Here is a 23882-nt window from a genome sequence, read left to right as displayed (position 1 = left end):
CCCCAGCCCGTGCCCAGAATCCAGTCAGGGTGGCATAAAGCACAGGTCCTCCAGTTCGCCACGGATGCCGGTGGTGCGTAGCCCCCCTTCCCTACACACTTATTGCCCTCCGCTCCCCAAACACCCTACCTCCAACTCACCAACTCTCCTTCCCTGAGTCCCCAGGGAGTCCCAGGGACCCCAGGAACCCAAAACCAACCTGATTTCTCAGTATACCACACTGTTCCCTCTCTGTCCCACCCTCTCATTTCTACCCTTAAAGCAGCAAAGCCAGTACCCAGTCCCCTCAAAAAAACACAAGTGACCAGAGATTGCAAAATGTATATTAAATTTCATAGGCATAGTGGGAAAGCCATCTTCACAGAGGTAAGGTTTCCAACCCAGTGACAACAGCAAGGAGCCAGCCCAGTCCAGTTTTAACCATCCACCTGGACTAAGATTTTCTCCTCTTTGCCGGTGGGGGCTGGTTGGAACCAAGGGAGGACATGGTAGGAGTCTTCCGTCTCTTGGGGGTCCCATTCTGTTTTTGGAAGGCAGCTTTCTTGGCAGTCTTCTGTGGCAACTGCTGCTTTACCTTCTTAGCCCCTTGGGTCTTCCCAAAGGGCTGAGCACAGTTCTCAGTCTTCTGAGTGGCCAGAGTCTGGGAGAGACGCAACCCAGCAGGTGTCTCTGCATCCATGGCCTTGGGAGGAGCCTTCTGCTTCAGGGAGGGAACTTTCTTAGAAGCCTGCAGTTTAGGTGATTGTTGCTTTTTTATCCCAGTCGCCTTTGGTTTCCTGGCCACTGCTGTCACTGCGCCCTTCTCAGCTGGCTGACTACTATCCTGGAGCTTGGAGGAAGCTGGGGCCTTTGTGCCAGAAGGTACAGTGGACAATTCAGAGTCTGCCCCTTTGGGGATGCCATTCTGCTTCTGGAAAGAGGCCTTCTTGGGGTGTCGCCGTTTCTGCAAGTGCCGCTCTGCTTTCACAGCCACTTTGGCCTTCTTGGCAGGCTGGCTGCTGCTCTCAGGCTCGGGGGTCACCTGACCTTTCAGGTCAGGCAAGTCTGGGTTTGTAGGGGTGGATGCTGCAGAATTTCCTGGGGCTAAAATTAAAGATTGTTTTTGAGAAAAAGGGCCTCATCACTGGATTTTGATCATTAGTGGTAGAGACGAGTAGAGACATTAAAATAAGGAAACTGCCTGAGTACACTGGGCACTGCCAGCGCTCCGTACAACTGCAGCAGTGCCTCAGAGCAGACCACCTGGGTTCACATCGCCAGGCCTTCACTCACGTTCTGTCTGAACCTTGCAGTAAAGAGAAGGGTTTACTACCCATCCTTGGGCCAAGAAGTTTTAGAGGAAGCTGTGCCCCCTTGAGGACAGCATGTAGCAAGACACTCTGAGGAGATAAAGCCTGAATAAACCCGAAGCACTGGGCTTTTTTTTTTTTTTTTTAAGTCAAGGACTTTTTTCCTGGTGGATTTTGATGAGATGCAGGAATATAAGAAGGCTCACGTAACTAGAAACAAGCTAGTAAGACATTAATGAGTACTGATATATTAAATGTGTACTTTCAAAGTTACAACAGCCCTGGCCAGGTAGCTAGGTTGGTCTAAACTGTCCTGAAACGGAGATTGTGGGTTCCATCCCCAGTCAGGGCACATACAAGAAGCAACCAATGGAGGCATACATAAGTGAAACAATAAATTGATGTTTCTCTCTCTTCCCCTCTCCCTCTGTCTCTAAAATCAATAAGTCAATCTTTAAAAACAAAGTCACAACAAATTTTAACTATTCAGGTTCTTGTTAACATTCAGATGTGACTTTTGTAAGGAGCATTACTTATAAAGAAAAAAGTCAACTCAATAAATCATGCCATTTGCATCCAGACACACTCACCTCTCCCTCTCCCAACTACACCCAGGTTACATTCCCAGCATGCAGGGCTCTAAGCCTGTTTCGGAAAACCGCACCCTTCCCCTTGAGGCCCAGGACAGACTCAAGATGGCTGAGAAAACCAACTGTAATTAGTGCGATGAGCTCAGAGAACTGCTGATTGTTCTGAGGAGTCTTACGCCAACCCTGTGCTGACAATGCTGGAACAGCAGAGATGCATTAACAGCAAGACAACCCTGGGCCAAGAAGAAAGAGAAACCACAACCCACACTGGGCACGCATTCAGGGCCAAACAAGCACAAACACTTGGGAGAATAAAGGGAAAGGCCCCTTCCCCAGGAACGCTCTATCACGCTCCAATGGGGTCCAAGCTCAGGAATAAGTCTAGTTGGGATGTGAGGAGGCTCTTCTCTTACCCAAGCAGACAAAGGCAGCAACAAAGAAGGCAGAAATTCTTCCCTTCCCTGCGGTCACACTACAAAGCCTCTTGAAAGGCAGAAAGTGCAAAAGCAGTGATGATGGGTGGACAGCAGATTACTTACCTGTTTGAGACTGGGGAATAGAATTAGAGAACTTCTTGAACTTGGCAATAAAGAAACCATCCATATTGTGTGTGTGAGGGTAGAAGCGGCGGGTAGAGCGCAGAGTGGGGTGGAAGCGCCTTTCTCGAAAGCGGGTAAAACCCTCCTGGCCAAAGTCTAGACCTGTGGGCACCAGCCGTACATTCCTCTTTTTCAGAGCATAGTCTACCACCCACTCGTTCTCTTCCACCTGGATGTGTAGGGGGACAAAAGCAGAAGGAGAAGCAGAGCTGCAGCTGAGAGGAGCTGCAAGGGGCAAACAGTCTCCCAGCCCTGCTCTCCTCTGCTCTGCCACAGCAGAGGCCTCACCATGATGGAGCAGGTGCAGTAGACAAGGTAGCCTCCCGTCTTGGAAGCGGCATTGACAGAATCAATAGCACTGAGGAGCAACTCCTTCTGAAGGTGAGCACAGCGCAGGACGTCCTTCTCATCCTGTTCCAGGTGGGAGACCCAAGGGTGTCACAGTTTCAGAAGGCAGTCTCAGAAAGACAAGTGAGCTACTGGTTGCCCAGAGTACCCCTCTATTGCCCCTCCAGCTCCATAAGGCCCAGCCAAGGCCTCTCACCTACCCCACCCCAACCCCAGCTCCTCACCTTGTTCGTCTTCACAGCTGGGTCCTTGGAGATGATGCCGGTGCCACTGCAGGGAGCATCTAGCAGTACCCGGTCGAAACCCCCTATCACCTGCAGAAAAAGGATAGGTTAATCTCCTTTTTTGGTCACCTATCTTGCATCAAGTCTAAACATGCTGATGTCAGGTAGAGGGCAGGTGAACTGGAAGACACCTCAGGAGGGATGCACAGAGGGGAGTCTCACCTTGGGGAACTGACGCCCGTCATAGTGGCTGATAATGGTGTTGGTGACTCCCAACCGGTGCAGGTTTCCCACAACACTCTTGAGGCGCTCAGCACTGGCATCATTGGCAAGGATCACACCCGTGTTTTTCATCAGCTGGGCTGAGGGGAGGGAGGGTACAGTGCTCAGCAGTCAGCTCCTCTGCCCCTACACTTGCTAGCCACCCGCTTGCCCAGGAATACACAGGTAAAGTCTCAGCACCTCAAGGAAAATTTTACTTCTAATAAGCTCTGCTCCCCACTGCCTACTGCATAGGTCTCCCCAGTCTGCACTGACCCCTGGTAATGAGCAAGCTCATGAACACGTGTTTTCCCATTGTTACTGAACATCTCTCTGGTCCTACAGACTATTTTTTTAAAAAGTGGTGACAGCTTAATCAAAATGGTTATGGCTGATTGCTATACCAAGGACCTTGATATATACATCTCAACCCCCACAACCCAAACATAATATAATGGTCAACCCAAACACAACCACCATGCCATTTTATAGGTGACAAGAAAATCAAGGGCTTGCCCAAGGTCTTAAGTGGTACCCACAGGACTAGACCTGAGCCAACTCCAGAGCCTTTGCTCCTCACCACTCTGCTAGCTGTCTGCGCACTGTCTCCTGAGTGCTAGCCAGTCACCAACCCCACCTACTTTCAAAAGTAAAGACCCAAATGAACACTACCCCTGCCTGCCCTCCTCGTACCTATATAGCTGGTCTTTCCTCCAGGGGCACAACACATATCCAGGATCCGCTCATGTTCCTGGGGCGCCAAGGCCATGACAGGTAACATGCTGGAGGCTCCTTGCAGCATATAGTGCCCAGCCAGGTACTCGGGAGTAGCACCTGTAGCAGAGGACCCGTCTGTGACAAGCTGAGACAAGGGCAGGGGCACAAGGACTACTGGGCAGGGAACACTCACCAATGGGCACTGAGGAATCATATACCACTAATCCAGTCTTTGACCACTTGCCCAGGGGATCCAGGTTAACCCCACGATTGATTAGTGCCTTCAGATAAGAAGAATGAAGATTTTTAAAACCTTGTAGGTTACTATACCAAGAAGACAGATGGAAATACGAAAACCCGGTTCTATTGGGAAGTCTATGGCACAACTCCTAGAGCTCTCAGAACAGTCACCACGGACTCACTGAACACAACTTCCCTTCTCCCACCCCGTCCCCTGGCATCCTTTTCTTTAGCCTCGGACTCTAACTCGAGGTCTGAGCTCCATCCCAATGACGCAGACTGCCAGCACCTGTTCTGTTATTTCCTAGAAGTGGATTCTGATTTTCCAAGAGGCTTAATCCCCTTACAATACCAAAACTTAATCCTACTGGTTAGAATGCATTAAAGATAATTATCAAGCCCTGGCCAGGTGGTTCAATTGACTGGAGCATTGCCTCATACACCAGAAGGTTGCAGGTTCGAACCCTAGTTGGGATGCATATAGGAGGCAACCAATCAATGTTTCTCTTTCACATCAATGCTTCTCTCCCTACCTTCCACTCTCTCTAAAATCAATAAAAATGTATCCTTGGGTGAGGATTACAAATAATAATAAAAATATTTACCAGCTTATCTTTGCACCAGGAGATATAAAACACACAGATGAACTGAACTTTATTTTTTATTTCTTTTTAATTTTTTTTATTTATTTATTTTTAGAGAGGGAAGGGAGGGAGAAAGAGAGAGAGAGAGACATCAATGTGCAGTTGCTGGGGGTTATAGCCTGCAACCCAGGCATGTGCCCTGACTGGGAATCGAACCTGCGATGCTTTGGTTTGGAGCCCGCGCTCAATCCACTGAGCTACACCAGCCAGGGCTGAACTGAACTTTATAAACAGGGTTCTTTAACCTAGGGGCCCCGAACCCTTAATGCATTTTATATACTGTTTGTACGTGTATGATGTTTTAAAAAAAAATTTTTTTTATTGTATTTTGGGAGAGAAGGGATCAAGGATAAAGGAGGGAGCAGGGAGAGTGAGACAGGCACATCGATTTGTTATTCCACTTATGTATTCACTGGTTGGCTTTTTTTTTTTTAACATTTTATTTATTTTTAGAGAGAGAAGGGAGGCATAAAGAGAGAGAGAGAACAGAGACATGAGAGAAAAATCGATCAATTACCTCTGGTACATATTCCAACCAAGGGCCAAACCTGCACCTCAGGCAGGTGCCCTGACCAGAATCGAAGCAGCAAGCTTTTGCTTTGTGGGACAACTCCTGACCAACTGAACCGCTCGAGTCAGGGCTTCACTGGTTGATTCCTGCATGTGCCCTGACTGGGGACCAAACCCATAACCTTGCTGCATCGGGAGAACACTCCAACCAACTGAGCTACCTGGTCAGGACCTGCTGTGTCTTTTTCTGGGAGCAGGAATCACAGTTTCGCCAGCTTCTCAATGATCCAAAAGGCAAACAACTCCTTCCGATTTCTGAGGTGGCACTTTTATCGTGACTCAGATGTCTCAGCTAGTTTCCCACTTCACAGAAATCCTAGGGCCTGAGCCAGTCAGACACACCCAGCATGACGCTAGGCCTACACCCGTTTGCCTCCTGGGATCACACTTATACCAATAAGGTACTAAGACCCCATCCAGTGAGGGTGGGAGAGGGGAGTCTCTGTGGTCGACAGAAGTCAGTACCTCCCAGAGATAAGCAAACCTCAAAACCCACCCCTCACCTGAGCAAGGTCTCGGCGCCGGGTTTTCAAGGTGTTGGTCCTGAGGGTGATGGGCCGAGGCACCTCATTAGCTTCTAAGAACTCTACCAGCTGGGAAAGCAAAACGGTAGGGAGCAAGTCAGGCTGGCCAAGAAGCTCAGCCAGAAAAGCACGAGGGAGCTGACTGCCTCCCTTATACAGCGTAAAAGAGAAGGTGATGAAAGGAAAGCAGAAGGGGCGTTAAATTAGCAATTCAGTACCTCAGACAGAGGAAAGAGGTCCATGAGCTTGCCAAGCAGAAAGTCTCCGTAGGAGTAATAAGTGGCCAGATCCCTCTGAAGTCGATGCACATATTCAGCTCGAGACCGACCTTCTTCCCGCTGAGTCTTGAAATCACGCAGCACTCCCACTATATCTTGGATGCGCTTGTGAACTCGTTGCAAGTCTGGAGTCTGGGCATGTGAACCTGTCAAGGATCTGTCCCATGATGCCCCAGGGCCTGGTAATCTCCACTAGCAAGCACCTTCCTCCACCCCTTACCCTGCTGCACTGGAAGGATATCCTGCTCCATCTCTCCAGCAGGGGGCAGCACAAAATGTTCCTCTTCATCCACATTGATCTGTAGGTCCTCAGCTATCTTGTCCTTTTGGGGGCCTGACGCAGGGGACATTTTCTCCTCTTCATCCTCTTCATCAGTCTCCTCCTCACTCCACTGGCCCCTAGAAACAGGTCCAGAAACAGAGTGATTCAAAGACAAAACAGACCCCTCCTTCCTCCCTCACTGGTTCAGCCACTAACTGTTCTCTATCCTGAAATTTCCAAAACTCACCCAGCAACAGCTTCCTGGGCCCTCTGCTTCCGAGCAGCCCTTTCAATGGGCAGCAGCTGAAAAAAGATACAAGGGGCTGGTGATTCAAAGCCTGCCCTCCCACCAACTCACTAGCACTTTCTATCTGTATCCCCCCCGCCAAATAAAATGTACCACTAGCTCTAAGAAGGTGACACAGACCTTGGAATGAATATAAAACTGGCACAATACTGACCACTGTTGAAACTAAGTAATGAATTTAAATGTTTATTATACTGTTCTATTTACTTTTGTATTCCTCTTTCTATCAAAAGGTTTAAAATACCCCTAACTGGTGTGGCTCAGTTGATTGGGAATCCTCCTGCGAAGCAAAGGGTCCTCAGTTCATATTCCCGGTCAGGGCACATGCGTGGCTTGCGGGTTCAGTCCCAGGTCAGGGTGTGTATGAAAAGCAACCAATCAATGTTGCTCCTTCTCCCTCCCTTCCCCCCTCTCTAAAATAAATAAGTAAAACCTAAAAATAAATAAAGATGTTTGAAACATGAATACACACCGGTATGTATACACAGAGGACAAAAACAGCCTTTGGACACCTTTTCTGCCATATTCCAGACTTACTCTATTTTTCACACGGTTAAAATTATGATGCATTTCCAAATTTGTTTCTTGCCTTTTCTCATTCACCCACCGCAAGCATATTCAGACATAATGACCAAATGTTAACATATGAATAAACCACAGTTTACTTACGCCTATTGTGTGTTTTGAAATTTTTCAGAGTTTTTGGCATTCAAGTCCACACAGTGGCTGAAAATCTCCTAACAGGAGCTCTTCAGAGAGAAGGGGGGTTGTGGGAAAGGGGAGCAAGTGGGAACTTCCTTTTTATTCTACACAACTCTATATTACTTAAATTTTTTTCTTTTCCCAAATTATAAAAGAAAGTTCATTTACAAAGTTACAGAGATAACAGAATTGAGCCAGCTAGCCTGCAAAGGCTCAGTAAACAAGTTAGAGGCAGAAGAAAGGCCCTTGGAGCTGGGGAGAAAAGCAAAAGTAATGCACCTGGCAGGGAAGAGGGGGAAGGGAAAGGCCTGTGGGGATGCTCCCGGGAACATGCCTTAGTCTTTTCTAATAACATACCCATATGCAAATTGTGGAATACATAAGTAACTTCTTACACTTCCATAAACAAATATGCCCACATTTTGGATCATCATTCTAAATGGAACTGCTAGATAAAGAAAAAGGTTCACCCTGGCTGGTGTAGTTCAGTGGATTGAGCGCAGGCCAGGTGCCCAGTAGGGGGTGTGTGAGAGGCAACCACACATTGATGTTTCTCTCCCTCTCTCTTTCCTTCCCTTCCCCCCTCTCTAAAAATAAATCAATATAATCTTTTTTTTTAAAGAAAAAGTTTCTAAAGTTCTCAGATACCAAATGCTTTATAAAAAACATGTGTACATTTCTATTCCCATCAGCGGGCAAACAAGTATCCGCCTTACCACATCCTTATCAGCACTGAGTATTCTCCTGTTTTAAAATGCTCTATCGTACAGCTCTTTTACACTTTCATGTACCCTGAAAGGCCACAAGGTAATAGAAAAACAGTGATGGAACACTAAAATCCCTTTTCTCTACTCAGGGTTATCTCTGTCTCGAGGATCTGGAAAGACTGTAAGGCAAGGATCCCTTCCTGAATACCCAGAAAGATACTCACCTCTTCACCTTCATCCTCTGAGCTGGAGTCTGCTCCATAGTCATCAACCATATCAGCATCACTGTCCTCGGAGCCCCAGAAGTCCCCCTGGTTTCCCACACCATCTTCTTCAGAGTCTTCCTCCTCCTCTTCCTCCTCACTGTTAATGGCTGGTGCTGGGCGCTTCTTGCCTTGAGCACTGTTAAATAAGGACTGGGCTCCCTTCTTACCAGGTGCCTGGACAGCTCTTGCAGAGATCCCTAAGGATTTGAAGAGTCCTGGACTGATGGCAGCCACACACTGATGGAGCCAGTACTTTCTACCCCCAAGAATGTCCTTTGGTTGTTCTTTCTACTCCAGACATGTTCAACAAACCATTCCCTACCCAGAACCCACAGGACTCTTCAGGTAGCATCCAGCTCCTATTTTTACTGACCTTTTGGTAGCTTTCCAGGCAATGGTTTGGCCCCAGGACACTTATTCATCTCAAGGGCTTCAGCAGAGCTCAACCTCCTCTTGGCTGCCCTGAAAAGATATAAGGAGTGAAGAAATGAAACATACCCCCAGGTTCTGCCACTTGCCATCCATCACAAGGAAATCTGACAGTTCCCAAACAGCCCTTTTTTTTTTTTAACTAAACAGCCCTTTTTATCAGCATGACCATACAGCATCACGTGGCTGAAGACGAACAGCACTAATTTAATCTACGTATAAAGTCTAGACAGTCACACTCACCTCTTTCGAGCACGACTAGACAACCTTTTGGAATTTTCATCATCAGCTGTTAAAAAAAAAAAAAAGAGGCAAAACCAGGAAATTATAGGAGAAATAAAAAAAACCAAGGGAAGAGGAAATAAAAGTGGAGAAAGAGCCCTAGCTGGGTGGCTCAGTTGGTTAGAACATTGTCCTATCATACACCAAAAGACTGTGGGGTCGATCTCCAGTCAGGGCACATACCTTGGATGCAGGTTGGATCCTGGGTCTGGGGGATGGTTACAAGAGGAAACCAATCAATGTTTCTTTCCCTCTCTATCCCTCCCATCCTCTCTCTCTAAAATCAACAATAATGTATCCCAGAGTGAGGATTAAAAAAGAAAAAGCGACATAAAATGGCTGAACATAATCTCTTGCTTCATTTGAAAAAATTAGAAAAAGAAGGAATGATATTTAGCAGCACAGATCCTGACAAGAAATGGAAAGCTCATCTTTAGTTTCAGATTAACGGAAGTTTCATTGTTTGGTTTTGCTTTGTTTTCAGAGAATGGTATGTTCTCTTACCTATTACTTACAGAGAATATAAGTGTATAACATTGAAAATAACCCTTGATATAATTTAAAATAATGCCATCTTTTTCTCAGATATGTAACTTACATTTTACAGCTATAATGTAGAATATGTTATCTAACCTAGCTCTTATAATATTTTACCAAAAATTCAGGATCCAACAGTTCATCCACTTCTATCCAGTCCATTAAGTAAAATGATTAGTTTAAAAATAATACAATTTATATAATTTAAACTGGATATTATTCTTTGAGATTGGCTCTCTATTACCAGTGGCCAAAATACTTCTCTAGCTGCTTCAGTAACAGCACAGATTTCTACGTTATCCTTCTTTTCTGCAACCCTTTTCTGTATCTACAGATAATAGCTTTGTTTTCATGTTTGTATTAATTATATCATGATTATGTATCAGTTCTGTAACTCTTTATTATATTTTCTTACATTGGTATTCTACAAATGATTCATACACATCAGCTTTTGATAATTAAAAAATATTATACTCCCCCCCCCAAAAAAAAGAAAAAAGAAAAAAAAAAAAAAAAAAAGCGGGTCCCTGACCTGTGTGGCTCAGTTGGTTAGGCATTGTTCCACAAAGTGAAAGTTCAGGACACATATCTGGGTTGTGGGTTCAACCCCTGGTTGGGGTGCATATAAGAGGCAACCAACCAATGTTTCTCTCTCACAATGATGTTTCTCTCCCTCTCTTCCCTGCCCTTCCCTTCTCTCTAAAATAAATAAATAAATAAAATCTTTTTTTTTTTTTTAAGTGGGAAGAAGTGAGCACACTAATGAAAGGGAGTTGATTCTAGTTCACTGCACTTGCTTTACCAGGAGATGGACAAGAAATTTAACAGAAATGATCTCCACCTGGTTGTTCAGCAACCAAACCCAAAATAGGCCTCTCTCCAGAGTTCTGATGTCTTTTTTTCTTGCTTTCTTTTTCAAAATGACTTAGAGAAGGGGGAAAGGAGGGATGGAGGGAGAAACATCGATTTGTTGTTCCACTTGTTTATGCATTTATTGGTTGATTCTTGTATGTGCCCTGACCCAGGATGGAACCTACAACCTTGGCTTATCAGGACAAAGCTCTAACCAACTAAGCTACCTGGCCAGGGCAAGACTTCTGGTTTCAATACACACCATCATGACCATTCTGATAATACATATTCAAAAGTTACCTTTTTGTCTGCCTTTTCCCTTATTCTCCTTTTATTTTAAGGTTTTATTTATTTGTTTATAGAAAGAGGGGAAGGGAAGGAGAAAGAGAAGGACAGAAACATCAGTGTGTGGTTGCTTCTTGCATGTACCCCACCAGGGACCTGGCCCGCAGCCCAGGCATGTGCCCTGACTGGGAATCAAACCAGCAACCCTTTGGTTCGCAGGCCAGCACTCAATCCACTGAGCCACACCAGCCAGGACCCTTTACTCTCAATTTAATTGGTTACCAACCAGTGCAGATTTTACCCCTATAACTGCTATTTTTCATACATTCTCCAAGAAATAAAAGGTTTAAATCTTAGCCCCATCATTTAATAACTACCTGCAACTTACTTAACCTCTCAGCATCTATTTCCTAAACAGTACTTTTCTCAGAGGGCATTAAGAGAATAAAGTGGTGCAATGTGTCCAAAAGGGTAAGTACAATGTGTACCTTAACGAACTGCATCTTTTATCCAATGTGCACTGCAGGCAACTTGTCCACTCTTCTCTCCCACCCAGGCTTCCACGCAACAGACTGACTACTCACCGTATGGGAACCAGATTTGTGCATTCTCAGCTCCATCTCCTCCATAATGCAGTTCAGTGACTGGACCATCTCCTTCCCAACTTCCACTTGCTAAAGTACCATCCGCTTTTCAAAACCCAGTTTCTTAAAATTTAAGTTCTAGAGAACTTAGCTGCACGGGATTCCTTCCTTTCTTTAAACTCCCCCAATGCTAAACCACACCTCTTCTTGCATGGGTACTTGTGTCTCTGTCGCCTCTTCCCTAAGTTCTAAACGCTGATGACAGTGTTTCATTCATACTTAGTAGTAATACCTCATAAAGAGAAAATTCCACATAACAGGAAGTGAACAGAGACTAAAAAACTGAAGGGGTTATGAATGCAAATTTAAAAAGCGACATAAACGCTGGAGAACCAGAAAGCATGCCTGCCTGACCCTTACCTGCAGGCAAGAATCGGGTGAGTTCGGTCTCCGCACCCTTCTGTTTCCGGGCTTTTCGGCCCGGCCCGCGCTTCTCCTTCTTTGTAGGATCCAACTTGCGCCCCATGGTACTGGGGAAAAGAAACACGGGATGAGCCGCGCGTGTTGGAAAGGGAAAGGAAGACCGCAGTCTTGGCGTATTAGAGTGGAAAAAGGTATCACCTCGACCAGAACCTCAACTCAGCAACCCCAACAGGCCTTCCAGGCCTGACCAAACTCCATCCCACGAAGAGACGCGGACCCCACGCAATTTGTACAACGTCCGCCTCCCCATGCCCCGGCCCAAGTTAGTGCTCCCTTCCCAAACTTCCTCCAGAAACCTCCAAAGCCTCGGCTCACCTGAAAACAGGCCCGGGCCCAAGACGCTCCCTCCGTACCAGGGGCACCACTCCACGTGCAGTCCGACACTAGCGTTCGGATACCACCCTCCTATAGGAAACGTTTTACGCAGGCGCCAGGAGAGCCTTGTAGCCCCGCCTCTTCCGGCCGGCGGTAGTACGCGGAACGAAAGACGGCTTGGGAACTTGTGTGGAGCTGCCCTTGGTGCGGCCGGTGCAGCCGGGGAAAATTCCCGTGCGGACCGCTCTACTCGTAGTCGGAGAGGGCAAAGGCGATGGAACTGTTTTCAGCTTCTCCGCCCGTTCATGGCCTCAGTGCAGATTTCAGTAGGGAAACTGTACTTGAAAGTCACCCCTTCGCCTGAAAACAAGGCGTATTGGCAGGCCCCTCCTCCTTTCTTCCAGTCTCTAAGACCATGGAATCCCGGGGCCCCTTACCAACTCCCAACTCTGATTAGGAAACCCTTTCTTGACCTCGAACACTCCTGCTCAGCCTGTCAGGTAAGGTTTCTCTCTGCCTATGTTCAGATCTGGAGGGTCAGGAGGATATGTTACATCCTGACCTAAAGAAAAAATTTGCGCCCTGGCTAGTGTGACTCAGTGGATTGAGTGCCTGCCTGCAAACCAAAGGGTTGCCAGTTCGATTCCCAGTCAGGGTACATGCCTGGGTTTCAGGCCAGGCCCCCAGTAGGGGGCGAGTGAGAGCCAACCACACATTGGTGTCTCTCTAAAAACATCAATAAATAAAATCTTTAAAATTTTTTTTCCCAGCCTTCAGGTAAATACTAAGGTAGTGCCTAGTAGCTGTTAAAAACTGTTCCAAGACCTTTACTAGATTTACCTTTCTGACTCACTCTAGAAGGCAGATATTTTTATTTTATGAGAAATCTACAGCCTAGAAAAGTCCACTTCCTCAGCCATTAAATGGTAGTATAGAGTATGAAGCCAGGTAATTTTTGAATCTTTTTCCACAGGAGGAAAATTAGCCGTGTTCCTTGGTCTGGAACACGTAGGGCATGTGCATAGACTGGATATGGCTCTTTTGTTGATTATCAGAACATAAGGAAACCTTTAATTTTCAATTACATTTCCCAGGACTCCAGTCATACACATTCAGCCACCAGCACCTACACCCACACTGAACCAGAGCACTAAAATACAAGGAAACTTTTATTTTCAATTTTCAAGAAATTTTGCTGTGGATTTATTTTTATGCTTTTGGTTCTTTTCTATTTTTTTTTTCTTTCCACTTTATTTCATTCTAGCCGTGGCTGGAGCCGCTGGGTTCCTGGTATTAAAAAGATGCCAACAGAGGTAGCTGTGTCTCACCCAGGGGCCCAGCCCACTCTGAATACCCCAAAAAAGGAGAAAAGAAAACACAAAATAAATCAACAAAATAAAACCAAAAGAACAAAGAAATTCAGATCGTTTTCTTCAAGCCTGGCAGGAACCCACAACAGTTTTTGTGTAACAGATGTTACGGTGGGGAAAGCCAGGGCCCAGAAGAAGGCCAGCCAGCCTGCCAGCTCCCTGCAGATGGCGCCGGCGCTACTGCTGCACGTCTCTCCAGCAGGAAGGGCACCACTGCCCCTCACTACCCGCCTCCCCCAGTACGCTGGGGGCTGTTCCTTTACAACGTGGAAGATGGGCAGAAGGAAGGAAAGGGTCTCTCAGGCCCCCAGGGGAGAAGCTGGGCAAGGGAAAGTGAGGAAGGTCACTGCTCAGCGGTGGAGGTGGTAATCCTCAATCTGGATCTTCACTGCTGCTGGGCTACCTATGGCAAAAAAAGAGCCATGAGAGTCAGAATTTCAGACCAAAAGTATTCACCAGATCCCAAGAGAATTCCCTGTTAAGTCAGCCCCACCTGCCCAGTTAGAGAAAGAAGTTACAAGTTCCAGAACGGCTCTGTTGGAACAGGGGGCCAGAAGACCATGATCCCACCTGCTGTGGAGTAGGTTCAGGTGCTCGGTTTGCCAGGCGGCTGAGAATGTTACGCTCTGACATCTGTAGCCTCACAGCAACTGGGGGAATTCGGGCAATAGTAGCTGGGAGCCGAGTCACATCAGCTTTCATGTCACTCAGCAGTTCCTCTAGCTGTTTCAGAACTGCAGAGGGAAGAAAAAAACATGGTGAGTGTGGTTGCCAAGACCAAGCTGCTCTTTACCACAGTGGACCTGTGCCCTGCCTATGACTTCTCAGTGACCAAGCTAACTCATATACTGGAGTGCTAGAGTATGGTCCTTTATCAGTCAACTGACCTGGTCTCTACCATGCTCAAATTCCTATTCCTCAAATTTCTGTTCCTCACATTCCAGTTGCAACTGCCCATTATTCTATGCCTTATTTTTAATTTAATTTTTCAATTAGAGTTGACATTCAATATTATTAGTTTCAGGTATACAGTGTAGTAAACAGTAATACTTTACAAAGCTAACCCCTTGGTAAGTATAGTACCCAACTAACACCATGCAGAGTTATAGTATTATTGACTCTACTCCATTATTGTGCTGTACTTTACACCCCCGTGACTGTGTTTTGTCTATGCTTTTTAAAGTCACCTACTCTCAATGTCCTTTGGTCTCTGTCTCTACTTTCTTGAAAGAAGCCTATTCCTTTTGTTTCCTTTCTCATTATCTTTCCTCTCCACCTTTCGGATTTATCTTCCTCTCCTTTAAAAAAGCTTTCCTTTCCTCATTTCACCCTCCATCTCCCTCACAATGTTTCAACTTTAATTAGAAACAAAATATCAAAAGGGGTCTAAAATTTGGATCTTAAATCACCTCTAAAGTATCCCAAATGACACTATATTATTGTGGTTTGCTCTCCACTTCTAAGAACTTGAATATATTAAGAGTTAAAAGAAGCAAAAAACCCACTGTCTTTGATTGCCTCTAAGAAGGTACAGATTCTCAGGACATCCTAAGCTCCCAAACAATTCTGAAAAAGGTTTTGGAAACAAGAAATGTGTGTTGGGGAGGGGCAGAGGCGAAAGGACTCCAAGTCAGCAGGAGGCAGGGGAGCCACTGGCTACCTTTGTGCAGGACCGCATTGGCAGGTTTGTTTCCTGCCATTGACTCCTTGGACAGGTGCTGATGACTCTCTGCCAAACACTCCACCTCAGCAAAGCGGGTGTTTAGGGCCATGGAAGGGTGAGAGGGGTCCTCTGACATGTTCAGGTAAGCTGCTCGCCGCAGCTGCTCCTCAATCACCAGGGCTTGTTCTAGGAGCTGGACAAGGGATAAAAAGGAGACTCAGAACCTATTAAAAATCTTACAGACTGCTCCACCCACGCCCAAGCAGTTCACCACTGCATTCCTTTCTTTTCACTCTTTCACAGGTCCATGTTTTTACAACTACTTTTTTAAAAAGTATTTTTCTTAGTTGGAAACGGGCATATAGATCATTTTTTAAAAGATTTTATTTATTTATTTATTTTTAGAGAGGAAAGGGAGAGAGAAAGAGAGGAAGAGAGAAACATCAATGTGCAGTTGCTGGGGGACGTGGCCTGCAACCCAGGCATGTGCCCTGACTGGGAATCGAACCTGCAACACTTTGGTTTGCAGCCCGCACTCAGTCCACTGAGCTACGCCAGCCAGGGCTAGAACTCTACTCTTTATTGATTCCCTTACACAAAAGTGATAAAAACTCCAATTCAGAAAATACAGAATGTATAAAAAATTAAAATTACAAATAAATCTACCTCCTAGAGATACTGTTAACATTCTGAAGTTTTTCTTTCCATAGATATTTTTTATATAATTGAAATTACATATACATATGTTTTCACTTAGAATTACATAGTAAGCATCTTATTAACTGCACTTTTAAAAAATTTTTGTAACCTTCACCCAAGGATATCTTTATTGATTTTGAAAGGATAGATGGATGGATGGATGGAGGTACGGACAGCAGGGGGAGACAGAGAGACAGAAACACCAATTACGAGAGGGAGGGAGGGAGGGAGGGACAGACAGACATCAGCTGCCTCCCTACATACCACAACCAGGAATTGAACCCTTAACCTAGGTATGTGTCCTGACCAGGGATCGAACCCACAGTCTGGTGTATGGCACAGCACTCCAATTTAGGCACTCAGCCAGAGCTATTACAAATTCTTTTTATATTTTTTAAAATTTCACTTATTTTTTAGAGAGAAGTAGTGAGGGGAAGAGGGAAACATCAATATGTGGTTGCCTCTCATGCACCCCCTATTGGAGACACCTGGCTGGCAACCCAGGACTGTGCCCTGACTGGGAATGGAACCAGCGGGTGGCCCTTTGGTTCGCAAGCTAGCACTCACAACCACTGAGCCACACCAGCCAGGGCATACCAATTCTTTATTTTTTTTTTTCCATTTTTAGAGAGGGAAGGGAGGGAGATAGAAACATCGATGTGCGGTTGCTGGGGGTCATGGCCTGCAACCCAAGCATATGCCCTGACGGAATCGAACCTGTGACACTTTGGTTCGCAGCCCGCGCTCAATCCACTGAGATACGCCAGCCAGGGCATACCAATTCTTAATGGCTGCACAGTAGTCCATCCTATGGATATACCTACCATATTATCATTTAAATTGTTTTACTCTTTAAAATTATTTTTGTTTCTTTTGTCTCCATCCCACTCCTATTCCTTTCCTTCACCAATAAGTGACCCTTCTAATGTACTTACTGAGTCTTTATATAAAATGTTTTCTTCCTTTCCCCACTATGTATCTTCTTAAAGGTCCATTTGTGCTGTTGTATCACATGTATCTTGTTTCTTCAGTGGCTGCTTAGTGCTCCACAATGTGAATCACATTTTATCTATCTACACGCCCAATGCCAAACATCTAGGCTGCCTCTAGGCCCCAATACCAAAAATTACATTGCAACGAGCTCTTTTATTTGTTGTCTGATAGAAGTGTGCAAAAGGTTCTTCGAAATATGTTTCAAAAGAGAGAATGCTGACCCACAAGTTTTGAGACTTACTTTGCTCAAGTATCCACTGCTTCTTAAAGAGAATCCATGAGGGGGTCAGGAAAAAGGACAGTGTGAGGACAATGGGCTGTTGCTTCTTCCACAAGATCTGGCTCCATCGTGGCCTACTACTTTACCCCCAAATAGACCAAAAATCTACTTTCAATCCATATACCCCATCTCCTTCACCAACTCCCTCCTGCCCCAAACTATGAGCCTTCTCCAGGATCAGACCTTGGCTTGCTGCTATTCTTTTAAAGCATTCACCCAAGAGATCTTTCCTCTTCTAGGTTAGTCAGAACCTGTATGAAAACGATTTGATGCTTTTCAAACCTGCAGCTCAAACACTGATTGTTGTGATTCTTGTTCTCATTCCACTCATGTATGATCATTTCTTTGATCCCACTTGTTTATGGTGATAGAGGTCCTGGAAAGTTTATTTACTTGTGAGAAACACCAAATGACTTGCCTTAAACTGAACTTACTCTTTTCTACAAACTGTTCCCTCTCCTCACTTCCCTGATCCCCTAGTGGTAATTAAATTTTCTCAGTGATTCAGGCTCAAAGCTTCAATGGAGTCTTACTACTTTGCATTTCAAATCCAGTAAGCAAGGGTTTGGCAAACTATGGCCTGGGAGCCAAATATGGCCTGCTGCCTGTTTTTTTGTATGGCCAAAGAGCTAAAAATGGTTTTTAAAATGATTGGAAAAAAGTCAAAATAAGTATAGTTTGTGACACTTAAAAAAATTTTATGTCCCTGGCCAGTATGGCTCAGTTGGTTGGAGTCTTGTCCCATAACCAAAGGGTTATGGGTTCAATACCCAGTCAGAGCACAAGCCTATATTGTGGGTTTGGTCCACAGTCCAGGTGCATATGGGAGGCAACCAATCTGTTTCTCTCTCAAATTGTTCCCTTCCTCTCTCTCTAAAAGCAATTTTAAAAAAATGTTCTAAGGTGAGGATTAAAAAAATTATGAGGTTCATATTTTAGTGTTGATAAATCAAGTTCTATTAGAACACATTCATGCTTATTCATTTATCACCTGTGACTGCTTTCACATGACAGAGTTGACTGTATGTAACAGACGGTATATCCCACAAAACCTGAAATAGTGACTATCTTGCCTTTAAAAGGTTTGCTGACCCCTACAATAAATAAGTAAATTCTTTAAATTCTTTCATGTTTTATTTCCTTTCCTTCATCCTTTTCATTTTCCCCAACCAGTGTCACAGCCCAACCCTGATTACCTCATGACTGCCTTCTTGACAGTTCCATGATTTCATGAGTGTTGTTTCCATTCCCCTTGATCACATCAAAACTCTTCACAAACCTTCAATAGTTACCCATTAACTATAAGGTGAAGTCCATACTCTCCTATCTGGTGCCAAGAAACCAACTACTGCCCTCTAGCTCTTAACTCTCTCTCTAACCTATCTCTCGTAAGTGTTTTCTATAACCCAACTGGGCTAACTTACTGTTTCCAAACACCCTAAGCTCTACTGCCTCGATGTCTTTGCCCAATTTAATCCCTTTTGGTTCAAACAGCCTTCTGTTTCTATCCAACAATCTCCATTACATTCACAAAAGCTTAATTCCGATGCCACCTTCCCTAGGCAGCCATTTGTGAACTCTCTCCCAGCTCCTAAGATTCCCTTTGGAGAACTTTCTTATGGATTCAGCAGTCTCCCTCCCAACATCCAGAATGGCATTCATCACACATCTGCCTCTACTTTAAACTGAAAGCTCCTTGAGAACAGGCACTATGCCTTATTTGCCTTTGTATCTTTCTGCCACTCAATGCTTGGCACATAATGTTTGAAGGTTTATTAGCATACACTCCTTACTCCCTCAATTGCACCTGGCTTTAGAGCCACATGTCTCGTCTTCATGACATCCCGTTTTCCTATTTTGATGGTCTGCACACAAAGTGCCCTCAATACATACCTGCTGAACTTCTGAGTATGAGCCCCTTCAGCTCTGGGCTTCTTAGCCCTAGTTATTCGAAAATGAAACTCTACCTTTGCGTGTCCTTTTTGCATCCACTCTACCCCTTATCCACACAGACTCTCAGACCCAGAAAAAAGTACCACTAGTCCACTGACACCCCTACCATCTCAGAGATCCAATTCAGTCCACCTTTGTATCTTTCCGAAGTCTTACAGCGTTCTCCCAACACACCCAGTGAACTAGAGCCTCTGTCATTCATCAGTCAGTCATCTTCAGCCCTTGAACAGCATGTTAATTTTCCAAGTCTGTATGTCTTGACCTTTAATAATGAAGATACTTGGGAACAAAGCCTTTCACGGAATACAAAAAGTTAAGTACACAGAAGAACACAATAAATAGTACGGCTGAACGCACAGACTCCTTCCTTTGCAGACCCTTCTGTACTTTAAGAGCTATTACTTCAAAATGGTACCCCTCCCTACCCTGCTCACCTTGAACCTTCGTGCTAGAAACTTATTCTTGATCTCTAAGAAATTTCCACGGTTCATTTCACCCTTGAAAGGCTCATTGAGAATGGCATAGCGTGGGTCATTCTGGATGTCCTGCCACCGGGCATAGCCATGGCTATTGGAAAATTGCTCAGGAAAAACAAGGAAAGTAAGAGCCTCAATCTGTGGAACCTTCAGAAACCTTCACCAAGAATCACAACCCAGACTGAAGCAAAGGATACTTTATGATGCCAGCCAGCAGCCAGTAGTCGTGTCGCCGATGCCAGATCTCATAAGTCTTCTTGGTGACTGTGGCTGCCCGCTCCTCATTCTGCCAAAGGGAGTGCAACTCTAAAGAGGAATTTCGGGAAGATTGAAAAGAAAAAGAAAGGCAAACATCTGTGAGAATTCAACATGCTATTTATTCCTGCTCCCCAATACCACTTTAACAGTATGCCTGTGGCTTTCTAACGTGGAGTCCAGAGGAGTATGCAATCAGCCTGGCATTCCCTCATCTAGCTGAGGTGGTCCCTGCACTCTGGTTTCAAACAACTCCTCCAACTTCACCTCAGGTCCTTCTAACCCCAGTGGGCCCCTCATTTTCATACCAGTAAAACCACCATCTGCAATGTTGAACATGAAACGCTGTTTAATATTTTTTTTCTGCTTCTCATCATTCAGCTCCTTGGGGGTTTCTCCATTCTGAAGCATCACCTCTTTTTTTTCTTCTTCTTCTTTCTTCTCTTCTATAGGATATGCAGAAGAAAAATGTCAGCTCCAGACATTGTGGCCCTTATCCACAGCACTATGTGCTATAAGATACCCACTTCCACCCTTTCTCCACACAGGTGTTTCTCAAACCCAGAAAAGGTGCCACCGGTCCAGTGACAACTAAATGTGGGGACAAATGGGAGTCTTAACTTGCTATAATGGCTAAATGAGTGTGGATACAAAGGTTAGGGGTTGAAAAGGGGGTGTCCCAGAAATAAAGTCCTTGCTTCTAGTTTTAGAGTCTTTCTAAACCACAGTCAACTTTTCCAAACACCCACCTTTATCCTCCACCACAATGGGAGTCAGGTCTATTGCTGACTTCTCCTCTACCTTCTCCACATCAGCAACACCTGGAGGGAACAAATCATACGGAGAGTGTGTCTAAAAAGAATGGCCTCCTCTGTTCTACACTATGTCCAACTGGAACAATCCTAAACCGAAATCTTTATGATTCAAGTCTTAAAAGATGTCTTAAAGTGGAGCGGGGGGAGGGGGGCACATCCACAATTTAAAACATGGGTATAGGATTCTTTAGTGTATTACTTCCTCCTGATCATCTCTACAGCCTGGCTGGAAGTCCAAGAGTGACTGGTTTACACAAGGATCTGTAGTGCTCAAAAATGTGTATACCTTTGGACTCTGTCTCCATAGGTTCTTCTGTCCTCTCCTTCACCTCTACCTTTTCTACTTTCTCTTCTCCCTCAGGAGGTTCAACAACCACTTTTTCATCCTCTGAGGCAGGGGCAGGGGGCTGTGGACACTTCAAAGGAAAAAAAAAAAAGAAGTTGAAGCAGACAGGCCGGCATCAAAAAGAAAGAACAGGTTTATCCACCTGCCTCTGGTATGGCATCGAGTCACCTCCATCACTTACCTCAACGGTGGCCTCAGGGGCTGCAGATTTAACTTCCTTTTCTGCTTCTGCACTCTCTTCTTCTTTGAGACTATTTTCCTCTATTTTTATCCCATCCTCTGTAAACAATAGAAGACAAATGATTAGGAAGAAGGTCCTAGATCAAAGAGAAGGTCATGCACCCTCAATCTGTCTCATCTTATTGTCCTCTCGTGCCTTTAAGAGCCAGTCCTATACTCAGGACGGCCCTCCTAAACTGAGAGGGAGATTGCTGTATGTCCTGCCGGACTCCCCTGTTACAACTGAGCACAGGGGAGCAGAAAAAGGATAGGCCAGGACAAGAAAAATGGGGCAGAAATGACAGTACCAGGTAGACTTACCAGCAGGTGGGGCAGGTGCAGGAGTATTGGGCTGTGTGTCCCCTGGAGTAGAGGGTGTAGGTGTCTTTGGGGAAGGTGACCCCGGCTGGGACATTTTCTTGTTTTCCTCTACTTCAGCAAGTTCAGGCATACTCCAGCGCCCATTAACATGCTCAAACTCCTGAACCTGTAGCAACAGGACAAGATGTCAAAGACCAATTCCAGCTCTAGGTTACTTTCCTATGGCTCTCCAGTCTTTCCTAAAACCTGAACACTGGAGAGAGGCTCAGGGCTCACCTTCTTGCGAATCAAGGACATGACACCAATCCTAGTAAGGACATGCTGGCGAGATAGGCCTTCTCGGGGGACACCATCAGCAAAGGTCTCAGCCCCATCTGCTCCTGGCTCACATAAATGCCGCATAAAAAGAGACACATAAGCCCTGTAAGTGATGAAATAGAGAAATGAGTTGAATAGTGGTCATGCCAATTCCTAGAACAGATTCGTTCTCACCCCCAGTCAAGAATATCCCAGACCACTCTGGCTCCATCCTGAGGTAAAGCCCACCATTACAGTGAAGGCTGGTCTCCAGACCCCACACCATGCCCGAGGTTCTCTTCCAGAGGAGCTAGGACCACAAAGAACCCTGCTATTAGGAGCTTCACCTGACAATTTATTTCATCAGAGGAAAGAACCCATTTCCCAGTTCAGCCTGGACTAGTGCAGTGAAATGCCCAGAGAGGAGAAGCAGCCCTTGCTCTACATCAGTCCTATTCCATCTCTCAACTTACTTGAACTCTTTCTCTGATTTGCCTCGAAGATCTCTCACAAGCCACTGGGTGGTAAAAGCATCCTGAGGTGGCATCCCATATCGCATTATTGCATTAAGAAAAGCTTTTCGCTGCCGAGCATTAAAACCAAGTACCTAGGGGAAGAAGAAACCTAGGTGAGAAGGAGCAGGTCTTACTTTACCAAAGACCCAATACTGGCACTTGCCCGCATCTCTTAAGAATCATATGGCACTTACTTCAATATTCCCCCCAACACGGGCCAACAGAGGAGGCAATGGTTTATCTTTATCATTCCGCAGGCCCTTGCGACTGGGCCTGCGGGGAGCTGCAAGAAGAAAAGAATGCGTAAGTGACACAAGTAAAGGTATTAGAAGAAGAAATATTTAAACAACCAGAAAAAAGGCATAGCCCTCACCTTCTGAACGTTCATCAAAGTCTTCATCACCTTCCTCTGAGGCCACCGAATAATCGGACTGGTTGTCGGACTGGTCGTCCTGCCAATCTGGAGGGAGAGAGGGCAGATGAGCGGGGCCCACTGCTCTAGTGGAACGGCCCATGGGTGGGGGGCGGGGCCGGCCACACACACCTCGGTCCTCCTGGGAGCCATCATTGTAGTTGACCTGTTTACGGATTCTTTTTCCTTTGCCCAGATTTCGGGCCAAATCTTCTTGCTGCTGCTCATAATGGTGCCGCAGCAATTTCTCCCAGTAGTCAGGATCCACACTTTCTTCCTGTTTTATGATTTCCCGTTCTACCTCCTCTTCCTCCTGGGACAGAGGGAGGGCCAGGACTCAGGGGTGCTGAAGTCAGCACCACCAGCTACCCCTGGTCCTCACAGTTCCCATTCTACTAGCTCCTTTTCATGATTGGACTCAAATACTTGGTGTGCCTGCTTAGACCTAAGAACTTGAGAGAAACTGAATCACCATTAACATGGCTCTTCATAATTCCATATGGATCAGCAGTCAATGTAACTAAAGAAAAACATGGGAGAGAGCCATTATCACAAGAGGTGAATGAACAGATAGTGTGCTTTCTTCTAACGCCTTGTGCTGACGCATACCCAGTTGGGAGGCAGCAAATGTACAAGACAGAGGTTAGAGCCTTAGCAAGGCATAATGGAGCCACTTCTGAAACCCTACAAAACAGATAAAGTAGAAGGACCATAAGCCCTTCTGTTCTTCTAAACTTCCTAAGTTTACCAACTGTGTACAAAAAAAACACTTACATATGTGTGGTTTTACACATCTTATATGTAATGTTACACATCTTATGTTCCCGTAATGTTTATGCTCCTCTGAAAGTCTTCTTATATTGTTTTCAGACATTTCAGGACCACTAACTGATTCTAACTACCTTATATTAAACTGCTGTTAACAGCCAATATTAAAAAACAACCTAAATGTCCATCATTACTAAACGAATTA

General features: G+C 45.3%; 2 protein-coding genes and 1 non-coding gene across 17 annotated transcripts in view; all 3 read right to left on the bottom strand.

Moving 5' to 3' along the window:
• Positions 1-305: 305 nt before the first annotated feature.
• Positions 306-12420, bottom strand: NOP2 (NOP2 nucleolar protein). 3 transcript variants are annotated; one of them, XM_028532366.2, is made up of 16 exons: positions 12296-12420; positions 11918-12027; positions 9201-9246; positions 8902-8990; positions 8487-8725; positions 6794-6849; positions 6526-6683; positions 6225-6424; positions 5986-6075; positions 4222-4309; positions 4005-4145; positions 3273-3412; positions 3051-3140; positions 2767-2889; positions 2419-2647; positions 311-1083 (listed from the first exon to the last, which is right to left on the bottom strand). In XM_028532366.2, exons 2-16 carry the CDS (start codon positions 12021-12023, stop codon positions 434-436), a joined length of 2445 nt encoding a protein of 814 aa, XP_028388167.1. In that variant the 5' UTR covers positions 12024-12027; positions 12296-12420; the 3' UTR covers positions 311-433. The 3 variants fall into 3 exon arrangements, with proteins under 3 accessions (XP_035873215.1, XP_028388167.1, XP_035873216.1); XM_036017322.1 differs by lacking the exon at positions 12296-12420 and having other exon boundaries at positions 306-1083; positions 11918-12023; XM_036017323.1 differs by lacking the exon at positions 12296-12420 and having other exon boundaries at positions 574-1096; positions 11918-12023.
• A 1064-nt stretch (positions 12421-13484) lies between these two features.
• The window catches only part of CHD4 (chromodomain helicase DNA binding protein 4), a 29132-nt gene continuing 18734 nt past the window's right edge, over positions 13485-23882 (bottom strand). For 4 of the 13 annotated variants that reach the window (XM_036017309.1, XM_036017312.1, XM_036017311.1 and 1 more), the window contains exons 26-40: positions 23042-23222; positions 22871-22957; positions 22692-22780; positions 22456-22589; positions 21962-22106; positions 21686-21851; positions 21327-21424; positions 21086-21215; positions 20734-20805; positions 20293-20430; positions 19927-20035; positions 19688-19820; positions 15323-15521; positions 14236-14399; positions 13485-14068 (exon numbers count right to left, since the gene is read on the bottom strand). In XM_036017309.1, the coding sequence (XP_035873202.1) occupies positions 14051-14068; positions 14236-14399; positions 15323-15521; positions 19688-19820; positions 19927-20035; positions 20293-20430; positions 20734-20805; positions 21086-21215; positions 21327-21424; positions 21686-21851; positions 21962-22106; positions 22456-22589; positions 22692-22780; positions 22871-22957; positions 23042-23222 (1863 nt within the window). In that variant the 3' untranslated portion in view covers positions 13485-14050. Of the gene's footprint in view, positions 14069-14235; positions 14400-15322; positions 15522-19687; positions 19821-19926; positions 20036-20292; positions 20431-20733; positions 20806-21085; positions 21216-21326; positions 21425-21685; positions 21852-21961; positions 22107-22455; positions 22590-22691; positions 22781-22870; positions 23223-23882 lie in introns of all 13 variants that reach the window. The other 9 variants (XM_028531629.2, XM_028531631.2, XM_028531632.2 and 6 more) reach the window with 6 other exon arrangements.
• Positions 21507-21646, bottom strand: LOC114514279. The gene has a single exon (XR_003685999.1).

The sequence above is a fragment of the Phyllostomus discolor genome, chromosome 2 (assembly GCF_004126475.2).
Source record: "Phyllostomus discolor isolate MPI-MPIP mPhyDis1 chromosome 2, mPhyDis1.pri.v3, whole genome shotgun sequence".
In the NCBI taxonomy this organism is placed as follows: Eukaryota; Metazoa; Chordata; class Mammalia; order Chiroptera; family Phyllostomidae; genus Phyllostomus; species Phyllostomus discolor.
This window is presented reverse-complemented; position numbering and strand designations above follow the sequence as displayed.